Source organism: Aspergillus oryzae, chromosome 5 (genome assembly GCF_000184455.2).
Source record: "Aspergillus oryzae RIB40 DNA, chromosome 5".
NCBI lineage: Eukaryota > Fungi > Ascomycota > Eurotiomycetes > Eurotiales > Aspergillaceae > Aspergillus > Aspergillus oryzae.
Genome location: NC_036439.1, coordinates 1,344,507 through 1,359,702, shown reverse-complemented (window position 1 = coordinate 1,359,702; position 15,196 = coordinate 1,344,507). Strand labels below are relative to the sequence as shown.

The 15,196-nt window shown below is 50.0% G+C and overlaps 5 protein-coding genes across 5 annotated transcripts; 3 read left to right on the top strand and 2 right to left on the bottom strand.

The window, feature by feature from the left end:
- Positions 1–1,929: 1,929 nt before the first annotated feature.
- AO090701000371 (uncharacterized protein) lies at positions 1,930–2,799 on the bottom strand (the record flags this gene model as incomplete). The annotated part of the gene is made up of 1 exon (XM_001823172.1): positions 1,930–2,799. One exon carries the CDS (start codon positions 2,797–2,799, stop codon positions 1,930–1,932), a length of 870 nt encoding a protein of 289 aa, XP_001823224.1.
- A 210-nt stretch (positions 2,800–3,009) lies between these two features.
- On the top strand, positions 3,010–3,995 carry AO090701000372 (uncharacterized protein; the record flags this gene model as incomplete). The annotated part of the gene is given in 4 exon segments (XM_023237347.1): positions 3,010–3,022; positions 3,052–3,701; positions 3,708–3,828; positions 3,898–3,995. Coding segments are annotated over 4 exon segments (882 nt in total).
- A 966-nt stretch (positions 3,996–4,961) lies between these two features.
- AO090701000373 (bifunctional alcohol dehydrogenase/S-(hydroxymethyl)glutathione dehydrogenase) lies at positions 4,962–6,383 on the bottom strand (the record flags this gene model as incomplete). Its single annotated transcript, XM_023237346.1, has 5 exons — positions 4,962–5,179; positions 5,236–5,873; positions 5,923–6,058; positions 6,109–6,223; positions 6,363–6,383. 5 exons carry the CDS (start codon positions 6,381–6,383, stop codon positions 4,962–4,964), a joined length of 1,128 nt encoding a protein of 375 aa, XP_023092108.1.
- A 3,812-nt stretch (positions 6,384–10,195) lies between these two features.
- Positions 10,196–13,058, top strand: AO090701000375 (putative Rho GTPase activator (Sac7); the record flags this gene model as incomplete). Its single annotated transcript, XM_023237345.1, has 3 exons — positions 10,196–10,508; positions 10,572–10,724; positions 10,777–13,058. The coding sequence occupies 3 exons, from the start codon at positions 10,196–10,198 to the stop codon at positions 13,056–13,058; spliced, it is 2,748 nt and encodes a 915-aa protein (XP_023092109.1).
- Positions 13,059–13,654: 596 nt separating this feature from the next.
- AO090701000376 (PIG-F family protein) lies at positions 13,655–14,767 on the top strand (the record flags this gene model as incomplete). Its single annotated transcript, XM_023237344.1, has 2 exons — positions 13,655–14,502; positions 14,614–14,767. 2 exons carry the CDS (start codon positions 13,655–13,657, stop codon positions 14,765–14,767), a joined length of 1,002 nt encoding a protein of 333 aa, XP_023092110.1.
- Positions 14,768–15,196: the final 429 nt, after the last annotated feature.

Sequence of the window (15,196 nt, the reverse complement as noted above, 5' to 3'; positions counted from 1 at the left end):
GGTGAACGAGTCCAGGAAGTATCGAGATGGGTGTTGGATGGCGTTTAGGGCACACTGTTCGTTCTATGGCGTCAGTAAGAGCGTACTAGTCGTAACCATAAGCTTGACAATATGATTTGATCGTTACTTTCATTGTATAAATAAGCAGTTCAATACTGTAATTTTCAGTTATTTAAACTACCCTCCCATTCTCTCACCATTACTATTAATATGTCCTTACTCCCTGGAGTTTCACCCCGCCTCCAACAACACAGACCGTAGACATACGCTCAACATCCACAATCTATAGAACCGCCCCAACATGGACGAATCCTTCATCCTCTCCAAATTCGACCGCCTGGTCGAATCTGGCCTCGTCCTCTACGATGAAAAACAACAAATCATAGAGCACATCGACGGCGACCTCAAAGTAGCCCCACGTCCCCAATCATCTTCCAACCCAAACACCCACTAACACACTTCCCAAGTTCCAATTCATCCTCACCTCAGCTCTCACCAAAAAGCCCACCCTAACCACCGCCCAACCCCAACCTGAGACTAACACCACCCAAGAACCCGAAAAGCGAGAAGGTAGCGACATCAGCACCACCGGGTTCGAAATCGCCACAACAGACACCCACATCTTGATCGCAAACAAGTTCAGCTTCGCACGGCCCCACCTCATGCTCCTGACCCTTGACGGACACAGACGACAATATGAGCCGCTTGATGAAGCCGATCTCAACGGTGCATGGCGGATTCTAAACGCCTCAGAGACGGGATACGTTGCGTTTTACAACTGTGGCCAAGATGGCGGGTGTAGCCGGCTGCATAAGCACCTGCAGGTTATGCCTTTGCCAGCGAATAGTTTTGCGGCGTTTTTGGATTCTCCTGATGGGAGTGAATCTGAGACTGAGGTTCCGTTTCAGTGGTTTTATCGGCGGTTGCAAGGCAAATTGAACCCCGCTACGTTACTTGGGGTTTATAGTGATCTCCTAGAGCAGGCGACGAAGGTGGGTGGGGGTCGTGGGGAACATGCGGCGAGTGCGCCATCTGGGGCGGTCTGTCCGCATAACATGATTCTGACCAAGAGGTGGATGGTTGTCATGCCGAGGAGACGAGGCGCGGTTAATAAAGAGGCCGGGGTGAATTCGTTGGGCATGTTAGGGGTGATTGCTGTGGCTACGATGGAAGAAGTTGATAATTGGGTCAGGTTGGGATTGACAGAATCACTAGCAGAGCTGGGAGTGCCCAAGGAGAAATAACTCGCAATGCTTTTGGACATTGCAATGCAGGGTTCTTAGCTAGGTCTACTCTCGTGTTGATTAGATTAGTGTATATACGATGGCTAGGGTGTATGCTTGAGCCGAACAGGCAACATATCTAATCAGTCAGACTGTGTAGTATGTGTTGTTTGCAAAAGACAATGAAATCGAGTAAAATAGGCATGGGCTAAGGCGGAGTGTTGTTCATATCATTATAAAGAAGAAAATATATTAAACTGAACTATATACAGCCGAGCTCAAATTCTACGATAAATACATCTATACACATAATTTATTAACGCCCGGCGGCTAAGCCAAAGGGCAACTATCACCATTCTACCAATACATTTCCTGTTATCTGCGGTGTCTTCTTAGAATTCATACTTGGTTACTTTCAGGATTTGTCTTCTCAGCTGTTAGTAGTGGATAAGTAAATTGTTCATGGGCTGGCGGGAGGGCGCTTCTTAGTGTCCAACATCTCGACAGCTGAAGCGAGTCTACTGTGTCTGGCACGTCCCTGGCAGTTGAAGTATAGACGTTCTTGGCACAGTTGTGTAATTATTAATGTTTGAAGAAACAGTAAATTAATATTTGTATTAAGCCACCATATATATTGTATAGAAAGCAAACCATTAAAGTACTTCAACTCCAAGCCAAATGAGCCTCACAAAGGAGCCCGTCACGTTTATGTCACGGCGACGATGTTATTATCGATGAAACGATCTGCCTCTCTCTTCAGCATCAAGATACAACTCGCCACAAAGAAAGCCTCTACACTGTCAGTGTCGGCATGCTTCTCATCCTTCCACATGCGCAGATCCATCACTAAGCGACCACCATTACCTCCGGAGTACTTAACCGAGCCGGGGGTGCGGAATTGGTCGTTTCGAATAAGCTGAGCGACTCTGGCGCCGCTCTTAGTCCTTGTGCCGTTCCCTAATACCATGCGATCCATGCGCTCCAGAATAAGTAGCGAATCTGCGTTACAAGCTTTTCTTTCTTCCCGACTACCGTAGCGCCACTCGTATTTACCAAGTGACGTGTCGAAAACCTGCGCACGGCTAACCATCGACCGGCTTTGGACGTCGACCAATTCTCCACACACCTTATCGTCGTCTATGGCCTGCTCAACCGAAACACTGGAATCGCGGGCTAGAATGCGCATCCGGGGGTGTCTTCCAGGGCCCCAACGATAAATGGTTGAAATAAGAGCATTCTGACGTGGGTCGGATGAGCGCACCAACGCGCACGAGTTGGAATTCCTCTTTAGGCGGATAGAGGTGTATTTTTCCTGTGTACGTACTCCGAATTCCACGCTGTAGACGGAAATATTCTCTAGCAGTTTGCTGCCGCTGAGTGCCTGGTTGGTATTATATCCCATGGCTTCTACCTGAAGCTCGCTTGTGGCGAGAAAGCCGTCAGGGGAGGAGGATTGGTTGCTAGCATAATCGGATGCAACGACCTCATTGTAGTCGGGGGGAGACTGGGACTTCCAGTCACCCATTGGCTTGGAAGGGATCGCCCTTGACTTTCGTGAACATGTAAATATACCCATCGTTGGTTGTTTGAGGATTTAGGTGTCACGGAATAAAAGCTGGTAAGATAGCAAGTATGACTTTTGATGAAGTGCCGATTTAATCTGCGGATTCCCTACACTGATCTATATCCAGAGATGTATGCTGAGGCTCAAGATTGATGTGCTGTGCCTTGCGGCGATACTGGTCATTGATAGGGCTGACGGGAAGGCGACCCACTCACGCCCTCCATGCGCCACTTCAGTTAGGTTGGCTTAGGCTTTCCTAAACAGGAATCATCTGGCGCCCCGAGGTCAATGGATCTGCGGCTGTGAAGCAGTGCTGTGCCAGAATCCGCCCCACAGACGATCAGCAGGAATGTCCGAGAAGTTTGGTAGATCGGCTCGACGTATTTCTAGCTCAGGAACTGAATACGCCAGTCCTGGATGAGCTCTATCCAAGGCTCTGGCTTGTAGCCAGAAAGTCTGGAACAAGCATCGACGCACTTCACGAACAGAAATTAAAAGGACGGGAGGTTGTGCCCGTTGAAAACCCCCAGCTACATCTTGTTTGGCATCGGGACAAGTTTTATATAAAACCTTTACCAGAGTGTCTGCTGAATCATGACTTCTGGACGGGACACCTCTCTTCGCATGGCACCAACAAACGTTCCGTTGCATTAGGCTTTGTCCGATCGTACGCCCACCTAATTAAGCATCGCTCAGATTTTGCGCTTGTACACGTCCATCATCTCATTCCCGAGACTGTCACTTGGAATGCTTGGTGCCAGTTCATCCAGCACTTCCGACATTGCGAGGATACGCAGGTGGCCAAACGCTACCACTACGGTCAGTTGTGCCTTTCACGGTTGAACTGGGCTGTCCGGCTGTTCCAACCACCATGTGCAAAGACAATCTGGTTTTATGACGTACCTTACTGGTCTGTATAGACGTATTTGCAGCGGATCTCTGCTCCTCTAATATTTGGGTTTGCGAGCATATCACTTGTATTGTCTTCGATGCAGGTCATCCTATCTATATCCACTGACGAGATGACACTCGGGGCTGTGGGTGAGTCTGGAGCTCGAATCATGGCCCCGGTGTTCTGGGTCTTCTCGATAACTGTATTGATTCTTTCAGGCTTAGTCTGGACCTTACTGTTAGTGATTCCAATCGCTGTCTTATTTTGGCAGGTTTCTTGGGGTTTCAAGAATAGGAAGCAAGTCACTAGTATTTAAGGAGGCCCAAATCTGGTGCCTGATGACTAATGTCACCTTGTGTTGTTCTCTGATTTTGGTATCATGAAGCACCCACCAACATAAATTGCTTTCTATAATATCATTTTCTGTATAAAGGCTGTCTACGATGTTCGTCTTGGTTGAATGTCAAGTCAGCTCTGTCAAGTTTCCAGCATTGAAGTTTCATTATATATTTGACCCTTCACTTCTATCCGACGCACTGGCTGTTTATATATATCAAGAACTCTTGGTCTTTTATAAGGCAATTCTTTTTTCCCACCTATCTTTATTTCCATCGTATAGATTGATGTCTGGAAAATCGTACTTAGTTTACTAGGTTAATTTTCTGAAGCTTGTCTTCATCGTTGAACATCGTCCTCTCAACCGGCCGGCATCAACGGGTCAAAAGACCAGGAATGAATAGATGATACAAACAAGCCCCCTTATCGCCGTAGCTTGGCATGGACGTCGCAAGTGTCAATCAAATACTATCTAAGATACTCACCCGTCGCTATTCGATATTGCAGGCCAGTACGACTTTCGGGGCCATGTTCCATCGGGTAAAGGCTCTACATGAGACCACGGCTGCTATAATACATATTACGACTTGTCAATCGAACCATATCGGAATTCTATTTCCACTCTCTCAAGCCGACTTGTAAAAAACGGTCAACTGCCTTGTCCAAGTAATATTTTCCGGCTATGATAGCTGTCGAAAACTGCATGGTCCTATGCAGCATAGCCCATGAGGTCAGAGCAACCCCGCTTGGGGACCTTGAGGGCCTACGCCGACAGGTCCTTACATAAATATACGTCCAGACCCAGGAGGGACACGTTTCTTGACTCTCTTCTTGGTTGTGTTGCAATTGCTCTATCATTCTTGGCTTACTATGGCTTTCAATCATACATAATTCATACATTGATATCATCAAGCGAGCATACAGATTAAACACTTTTCAAAACAATTTATTGACGGCAGTCCACGACGCAGCGGATACAGTCACCGTGGTGCATCTGCTCGAAGGCAGCGTTGATGTTGTCCAGAGTTTCACGGTGGGTAATGAACTCATCAACCTTAAGCTCGTTATTCAGGTAGTCATCAACCAAGCCGGGCAATTGGGTACGGCCCTTGATACCACCGAAGGCGCAACCCTTCCATACACGACCGGTGACGAGTTGGAATGCTGGTTCCAGTGAGTACAAGGAAATATATACTGCAAAGGAGGAATTGGAAACTTACGTCTGGTAGAGATCTCCTGTCCAGCAGCAGCAACACCAATGACGATACTCTCACCCCAACCCTTGTGGCAAGCCTCCAGGGCAGCACGCATGACGCCGACGTTACCCGTGCAGTCGAAAGTGTAATCGCAACCACCATCGGTCATCTCAATCAGCTCCTCCTGGATAGTCTTGCCGTTGAGCTTAGTGGGATTGACGAAGTGGGTGGCACCGAACTTGCGGGCCCAGGCCTCCTTGCCGTCGTTGACGTCGACGGCGATGATCTTGCCGGCCTTGTTCTTGACGGCACCCTGGATGACGGAGAGACCGACACAGCCGGCACCGAAGATGGCAACGTTCGAGCCCTCCTCAACCTTGGCGGTGACGACGGCCGCACCGTAACCGGTGGTGATACCGCAACCCAGCAAGCAGGAGCGGTCGGTGGGGATCTTGGGAGTCACAGCGACGACAGAGATGTCGGCGACAACGGTGTACTGAGAGAAAGTGGAGGTACCCATGAAGTGGAGGAGGTCCTTGCCGCGGGCCTTGAAGCGGGAAGTACCGTCGGGCATCACACCCTTACCCTGGGTGGCACGGATCTTGCCGCACAGGTTGGTCTTGCCGGACTTGCAGAACTTGCACTCACGGCATTCGGGGGTGCTGATAGAAGTTAGCGGTGCTCTACACAAGGGCCTCGGGCGGAGCGTACTAAAGAGCAATGACATAGTCGCCGGGCTTCACGGAGGTGACGCCCTCGCCGACAGACTCGACGATACCAGCACCCTCGTGACCGAGGACGACGGGGAAAGCACCTTCCGGGTCCTTTCCGGAGAGAGTGTAGGCGTCTACGATTGTCAGTTTCCACCGGGGCAGCGAGGGAGCGGGGGCGACGAACCAGTGTGGCAGACACCAGTGTGGTGAACTTGAATGCGGACTTCGTGAGCCTTGGGGGGAGCGACCTCGATGTCCTCAATGGAGAGGGGCTCGCCGGCAGCCCAGGCAACGGCAGCCTATAAGATGTTTAGTCGGACTGAGACGGAATAAACTAGCATCGTAAGTCAGGTATTTACCTTACAAGTGATGGTCTAGAGAAGTCAGCTAAGCTCGGCGAATAACAGTTGAGGCAAAGTGGGATGGCGGGGTAGTTACCTTTCCAACAGTATCAGCCATGGTGAGGGTATCTAAAGGTTATGAGAAGACTGAACGGAGGAAGAGAAATTGATGAGTTCAAAACGGGGTGATGAAGGAAAGGAAAGAAAAGAAAAGATAGATGGAAGGACGAACCAGAAGGTGAAGAAATGGTAGGGAATGAGTTGCTTAAAACGGGAGCGTGCCATGGTGGGGTCTTTTTTTTGGCGATGAGGGGAGAGGGGGTGGGGGAAGTGTTGGACCATGAGGGGAGAGCATCGTTGGAGCTATCTTACTTCGAACTCCTATAGATAGCTAAGACATTGGTTTCATGATTGCCTTTTTTTTTTTTTTTTTTATATATATATATATTCATTTATTTTTCACAATCCCCTCATTCTCTCCGCATGGTGTTTGGGGGGGCCCATGATGCAATCGATAGTCAACGCCCAGCGCGGGTATTTATTGGGACTAAACCATGTTCCTGCAACGATAAAGAACCCCAATGATAGTCGATTGCCCCTTGTGCTTATCAGGATGACCTGCATACTTCTGGAGCGATAGACATTCCCATCTAGGTATACTATTTACTGCGAGATTGAAATGGAGGAAGAAGTGAGAGCACGGGGTCCCAATCGGGTAATGTTATCCACGTGGTCCGTGCTCTTAATATGAATGAAAGGAGATTCTCTCTTCCGCTGACATGAGCACGTCGGCTGAGGAGAAGTTCCGCTCGGAAAAGGAATGGAACTGGGCGGAAAAGTACGGCTCTGAATGGTTCATCCTGCGGTGGATCACTCGTCCACTCCCCAAAAAGGGTGATGGTTTCCATTAGCCGACTTGTTTGTCCCTTACCCAGACTCCTCGCAACATCGTTCCTCCGCTCCCGTCACCAGTATCTGGTTGGAGTAAGGGTTGATAACAAGTGTAATATAGGATTGTCGTGATTAAATCGAGAAAGCCTGGTTACTTGGAATTTGCCCTTTTTTCTAATTCCTTGGTATCATTCGTTTACTTGACAGCAATCGTTGGCACGAAAACAACGCCTGATGGTTTCAATTAAATACCTTAACATACCCATCAAGGGTCCATTGCATGTCCATAATCACTATATTGTACAGTATATTTCCGAGGGCACAAGCTAAACAGCAGCATAGATATACGACCATTGAGTACTCGTGACTCAACAAAGCGGAAGCCCTGCTCATCCAGATCATAGCCGAATCTTAGACCAAATGCAATCAATGGGGGTCATCATTCGAAAAGTCTAGTTTGTACACGAACCGCCGAACCCAGAAGAACAAGCAGATCATTCAATCAATCCATTACCGACCGGGCATCTGGCCGCTCTGCATCATGGCGGCGTTCTGCTCCTGGAAGCGTTCGTTCAAGCGTTGAGAGCCCTTCAGGAACTTGTCCACACAGCGGAGGGTGCAGCCCTCCTCGCGGGAGATCAAAGACTTGGTGGTGAAGTCGTTGACACAGTCATCGAAGCAGCGCTGGACGAGCTTGGAGTACATCTAAATCGAAAGGGTTCCAGTTAGATATTGTTGGGACATGCAGGCGTAGGTAGGGATAATATGTCGAATGTTTTCCGAATAGAGCAGATGTTCGAAGTTAAATTGAGATCTGGCATCACATACGGTCATGAACTCCTTCAGCTGCTTCCTCTCCATGCGAGCGGCGAACTCGCGCTGTTCCGAGGCATTGAGTCTAGGAATAATTAGTTAGCATCAGCCAGCAGTTTGTTGTCCGCACCGGAGGCATAAACCCAAAACTAAATCAACAGAAGCCAAGGAAAACAAGGATAAACGTACCCTTCCATTATGATATTAGATGTGTAAGTTTTGAAGAGAGCGGATGATGGAGGGTTTGGCGGCGTGATAAGAAATAACAATCTTCTTTTATTCTTCTGGGCGGTCGAAGCTTCGGAGCTCTGAACAAGACCGCAGGCTCTGGTCTCACATGACCTCATGTGACGTCCACTTCACCTGACCCCGAACCCCGTGATGGTCATGTGATAACTTACATAAGTTGGGAATGGCTGAGTCATCCAGCCTCGGAGCACCGCAACGTGACGACGTCTACCAACCCAATTCGGCAAGGGTACCGTCAATCACCAGAGTAAAAAAAGAACCGACTACCCACAGGGGACCAGAACACGGTCTCCAGGCGCGGTGGCATGAAGGGAACCACGGTTGGCTGACGGTCAACCCTCATTACTCGAGCAATCAACTCGCAGGGAGAGCCTGGAGAGGCTCTCTCCAACCAGAAGATCGGCGGTGGGCAAAATACCGGCACCACGGACACCAGGGGCGTTCAACGCCCTTCTTCTGCCTTCATTGGTCATTGCGTTGTCACGGAGTCTGATTATCCCTGACTCGTCAGAGAAGAGAGAGGGGGTGGTTCTTCTTTTTCCTTTTTGTTTCGGATTGGCATTTCGGATGACACGAGAACGATGATGATTGCTGTTGGGGAAATAACCATGGACGCTGATGGTGCGGCAGTCATTTTGAACACAACGTTGCATTTCTTTAATCCATTCTTAATATAGATCAACAGTCCTTGTCAGCCGAATCGTAGTCGTCTACAGATTAATATAGTCATCGTTTGTTCTTGAACTGTTTTAGTTGAATTCTTCCCCATTCCTTCTTGCTCTGAAAAAATAAAAAAGTGTATGACGATGTATGTATAGCTTCGTCTCTGCTTCCTCACGGGACCTTCGCTTATCCTGACTAGTCCTATTAAACTCTACCTTTTCCGTTAGGGAATCCTTTAGTTTCAGATAATCCCGCGCTATAGTGAACCCTTGTTGGGTCCAGAAGAGACTCTGGATCCTTGGGTCTGGGTCCCTCTCTAAAGAAACAGTGATTGACATGAAATTTTGGTCCGACTGGTTCCTGGTCTGTCTGACGGATGGATTAAATTCTCATCTCATCAAGAGGACGTGAGCCTACCAGAGACCGACTTCTGAAGAACCACCACTTTTCTCTTCCTTTATCTTATTCTCTTTTTCCTTTTTCTTTTTTCCCCCTTTCCTTCCTCCTTGTGATTCTGGGGCCGACGGTTCTTAGCGTTGGAGCTATTGATTTTTTTTGATACACTTACCTACACACTTGCCCCGGTTGACACTGTCGATTATATTAGTGTCAATATGTTGTACCCCATACCAATAACCACCACCGCATACTAATCCCCAATCGACTTTTCGATTATTATTAGAAGAATTCTATTATATTATTTGATTGAATCCACCAACAAGAGAAGGAAAAGATTCTAGTCTCCCTATTTCCCAAAGTTGTGTGTGTGTTCTCCGATCGATCATCCATCAAATTACCGTTTTCCTTTCTTTGCCCCCCCCCCATTCATTCATTGACAGTCCATTCAGGTCATCTCCCCATCCTTCTTTCTTCGTCCCCTCTCCCTCTCCCTCTCCCTCTCCCTCACTCATTCTCGTCTCCTTTGCACAACCTCCCTCTCTGACCTGGATCCCCCCTTTTCATCTGCGTTCCCCTTCTGTATCTTTTATATCCTTCAACTTTCCATATTTCATAATCCCTCGTGTCGTCCATTAGAATTATTTTCCCACTCGTTCGGTCGTGCTCGGTTCCCAATTCTCGTGGCCCACCGTGCCTGTTCTCGAGTGACTACTTGCGGACGGCGCGGCACTTGACCACCCGCTGCCACGCTGACTAGTTCCTCGTGCTATTTTGGGGACCGTTAAATCCCCCCCAGCCCCGGAATTTCTTGCGCAAACACGAAGGGCGGTGACAGATCCCTCGGTTCATCGGTCTGGACCATATAATCCTGTCGCATTGTACTAGCCTCCCGTTCCCATCACACAGCGTCCCATCATGGTTACGGGCAAATCTCAAGGCGCCGAGGCGTTTCAATCGCTACCTCCCACAACCACCCAACCTAGATTTATCGCCGCATCGCCACCGTCGAAACGCGACTTGACTTCGTGGTGGAGACAGTTCAAGAGAAATACCAGGAAAGAGGAGCCCAAAGGTACGTGTGTATGCGTGGGGAGGGACATTGTTTGGGGGGAGCCTGCAGGCCGAAGTTGCGACGGGCGAGGATGCCTTACTTTGGCTAGTTTCATACCTGAAGGTCGCATTTGGTCTTGGCCCTCGACAATATCTTTCGTGAAGATACCTGTCATACGTCATGACTCGCATTTCTTGTCACCACCGTCGCCTCCTAGACCTGATGACTGACCGGCCACAGAAAAACCGCAGGGTATCTTCGGCGTCCCCCTCAATATTAGCATCAAATATGCCAACGTCGCTATTTCCCTGACGAACGACAATGGCGAGAGCTTTATCTACGGCTACGTGCCCATTGTAGTCGCGAAATGTGGGGTCTTCCTCAAGGAAAAAGGTACACACTCCGGTTGAGAACTTGTCGGTCAGTTGGCTGATCTGTGGGTTAGCGACGGATGTCGAAGGAATTTTTCGACTCAACGGATCCGCCAAGCGCATCAAGGATCTGCAGGAGATCTTCGATTCTCCCGAGAGATATGGAAAGGGCCTGGATTGGACGGGCTATACGGTACACGACGCTGCTAATGTCCTCCGTCGGTATCTGAACCAACTCCCCGAGCCGATCGTCCCATTAGAATTCTACGAGCGCTTCCGCGAGCCCCTACGCATTTATCAGAAACAGGTGCAGGGCGGGGGGCCTACAAACGAAGGCGACAAGTTCGACCATGCGAAAGCGGTCGCCGCATACCAGCAGCTAATTAGAGAACTGCCCCCGTTGAACAAACAACTACTCCTGTACATTCTCGATCTGTTGGCGGTCTTTGCTTCCAAGTCTGACCAGAATCGGATGACATCGGCCAATCTCTCTGCAATCTTCCAGCCCGGACTGCTCTCCCACCCCCAGCACGATATGTCGCCGGAAGAATACAAGCTGAGCCAGGATGTGTTGATATTTTTGATCGAAAACCAGGATCACTTCCTGTTCGGCATGAACGGGACCGCTGCAGACGAGGCGACTGTGAAGGAAGTGGAAGGGGGTATGCTGCGCCCGACCTCCCATTCCACAGTGCGGCGCTCCGTCTCAAGTGCTAGTGGTGGTGCAGAGAGTTTCCGGAAGTTTGGCAGTCTTCGCCGAAATGTTTCGGTGTCTTCCAAGAACTCTCGCAATTCGAACTCGAACAATGCCAGCCCCGCGACCCCTACGTCCATGAGCGGCGCGGGAGTCCACCGAAGCAACACTCTACCGTCCAAAATGTCGCCAGCCATTGCACAAGCCAGATACGGGCGAGTGGCCGAAGCGCCTGGTGGGAACACGCCAGGACAAACTTCGACACAGCGCTCGCAGTCGCCTAGCCGAACACCACCTGGCCCCGAACAGAAACCCCAATCCCAGAAACCCCAACCCGCGAAACCCCAGCCCCCGACCCAGGGCAGTGAAACTGCCACCACAGGTCTCGTGTATGTTCACACATCTACCCACGGTCCGATTCCAATTTCCAATGCCACTGCCACCCACTCGCCCATCGCCGAGAAGCCTTCTCAAGACACTCTGGCGGTGCCCTCTTCGCCTCCGCGCGCCGCTGTGACACCAACAAAGGAGCGGAAATTATCCAGTCTTTTCAGCAAGTCACCGCCTTCCGGCAGCGAGAAGGAGCCACGGCAGCCCAACCGGCTCAAGAAGAAACGAATCCCAGGGAGCGCTAGTGCCAGTGCACAGAGTTCATCCCAGTCCTTACAAGCCGCCACGTCGGACTCGGGAATTGGCATCCCACCGCCCCGGCCGTCTGATCCTACCGATGCTGGGGGGGACACCCCCAAACCCTTGAATGCTCCTAATCCAGAAGATGATTCCCAACAAGATGGGAAACCGGAGAAGCCAGCGGGCCCGAATGAGGCTGGACACCCATCCGATACCACTTTGAGGCCATATGGGTCACGCACTCCGTCAATGAACTCGCGGTCATCATTCACCGATCTATCTGATGCTGACCCCATTGACGACGCCTCTCGCGCAGAGCGCAAGGAGCATCGGCGGAGCTGGAGGTTTCCTCGGTCTGCAAAACGGAGTAATGAGCAAATTGGACTCGGACTAGGGTCCCCGCCGCTCTTGGCTTCTAACCCAGGAGCTGACCGCAGTACAAGCTCGTTTGGCAGCTGGCATCACTCCAGCAAAAGCTCGCCGTCTGATCTCCAGCAGTTTGCCAGCGAGCATTCGTTTCAGCCGCTCAGCCTGGACGCTGAAGTGAACAACAATGGTAAGGACTCGTCCGAGCCGGAGAAGCGCAGCTTGTTTGGAAAGTTCAAGGCCAAGGTTGCGCAGGTTCGGGACGGAGTCATGGACACCGAAAGGGACCGGACAAGGAGTCCTCCCGTACATTCAGACGCAGAGAAATCTGTCTCAAGCCAGACGCTCTCTCCCGCCCCTAAGGAAAGCAGTCACGTGCGACCTGCTCCGCCGGCGCCAATTGATGTGACAAGAGAGCTCCAGGAAATCAACAGCACGCCAGTGTCTCCTCTCCCTGGGTCAGGTATGCCGCCAGCAATCCCGGAAGAACCGCGCACCCCGGATAGCCCTGCTGCGCCCGTCGAGCTGGAGGCGAAGAAGGAAAACGGGGTGGCGGAGACGCACCCTCCGGAGACGCGACCTGCAGAGACGGGATCTGCAGCGACTCTGCCTACTTTCGAATCCCACAAGGGAGACATCGAGACCTCTCAGTTCCTTGGGAACTAGTGTACCATCGTGTTTACAAACTTGACTTTTATTGGTTTCGCACCGGGTCTGTGCCTGGTCATGTTTCGTATGTCTTGACGATGTGATTACTACTGGAGCAGGGATATGATGGAGGCCTTGGATGATGATTGTTGGGCTGGTTCGTATTTCATTTGTTTTTCATACCCCGTTTTTCTTGGTGATGCTTGATGGGCCATGATTCATGTATGTATGTTGTTTCTTTGGCTTGGTGCCATGTTGAATAGGACGGTTAGCGTGAGCTCTGGATGGGATATATAGAGCTTGGATTTGAAGGACAGGTTAAGAATAGATGCTTAGTATCTAGACTTGAATGTCATTATTACTTATTATCCACCATCGTCAATGAAGCAACACAGTAAAAACTCCTAGGTATTTGGAAATAAGAAAACCAGCAGAAACAGACACCTCAGGCTCCATGAAACCTCGGCATCCACCAAAGACACCTAAGGCATCAACATCAACCCTCGATCCGCATCTCCGAACCCATCCATCCACCATACATACTTCTCCTCAAACCACCCACAACCAACCCACGAGGCAATCGGGCGCAAGCCCAAAAGCAGAACCATAACAAAATGTCCTCAACACCCCCCTCCCCCTCCCTAGCCCAGGGCCCAGCAGCTCCCAAATCCGCTCCCCCGATCCACATCCTCCCAAACAACATCTCAAAAACCTACGCCCTCATCCACCCAGTCCTCCTCCTCGCGCTACTCGCCCTCCGCTTCAATGCCCTCGTCGCAGACCCTGTCGCCGAGCTGCTCAGCAAACTCCCTTTCCTGGCCTTGCTGCAGGTAGCCTTCGTCATGACCTGTCTTCCACCCGCGGGGTCCGCAAAAGACGACGACAAATCCACCAGCGCCAATTCATCCTCGAGTTCGTCAAATGCAGGTTCAACGTCAGGTGTCATCCTCAAACCAGGCAAAATCGGTCTCCGACGCAAGAACACCCCAAAGTCGGAGTCGGCGTGTCTTTCTGCTAAACTCATCGTACGTCTCCTGATAAAATACCCTCCCCCCTCCTCCTCAATACCTACCCACCCGTACATGTCCATAAACAAAACACCTGTTACACAAAAAGCCCACCCCACAAACTCCCAGAACCAAAAAAAAAAAAACACTAACAAAAAGAAAAAACAGCCAGCAATCCTCTCCCTAACCCTAACAACCCTCCTCGCAACCCCCGTCCTCACAATCCTGCTTATCCTCTTCGGCGCCCCGCTAACAACCCACCACCCCGAGACGCTCCTCTGCGGTGCTCACATGGCCGTATTGACATCCACAGCGCTCATCTACGTGCACGGCGTGGACGGTTCCGTCTGGAAGGAGGTCTGGGGCGCGAGGAGACCCGCTGATGCGGTTTGGGGCGCTGCGCTGGGAACGTGTGTTGGGGCTTGGTTTGGGGCTGTGCCTATTCCTTTGGATTGGTATTTCTCTCTCTCTCTCTCTCTTTTTCTTTCTTGGGTTTTTTTTATGTTGGATTTGGTGTGGGGAGATAATGGGTTTGAGGTGAATGTGCTAATTTGTTACGTTTGTAGGGATCGGCCGTGGCAGGCGTTTCCGATTACGATTCTTGTCGGGGCTTATATTGGGTATAGTGTTGGGTTTGGGTTGGGGAGGACGGTTTTGTTTGGGAAGAGGTTGAAGATTGAAGAGGAGGGTGATGTTGTAGAGGCGAAAAAGGTGGATTGATTTTCTAAAAAATTGTTATGTAGATTGGATTGGGATTGATGGGATGGGTGGTTAACCCGGGTTAAGGTATACATCGGGTTGGTTGGTGGGTAGGTAGTTTGTATTTTAGATTATTATTTATTATTCGTTAGACAGCATTAATATTGTATAGTATTTATTACTTTAGTTTTCTTGGGTAGAGAGTTAATGTCTTGTATTGCATGTTGCCTTGCATGAGGTTGCATGATGTTTCAACTAATGGGAGTTTATATATTCAAATCTATGAGCAACCGGTGCTATCTAATATCCAAGGATGATAACATTGCTGAGAACAGTCTAGCAGAATGACCAATCATTACATAGTCGTGAGCTGGGAACATGATAAGTAGAACAGTAGTGGAGGGAATGGCCAATAGCCAAGTGCAAGGATTAAATCGTGAGGAAGACAGC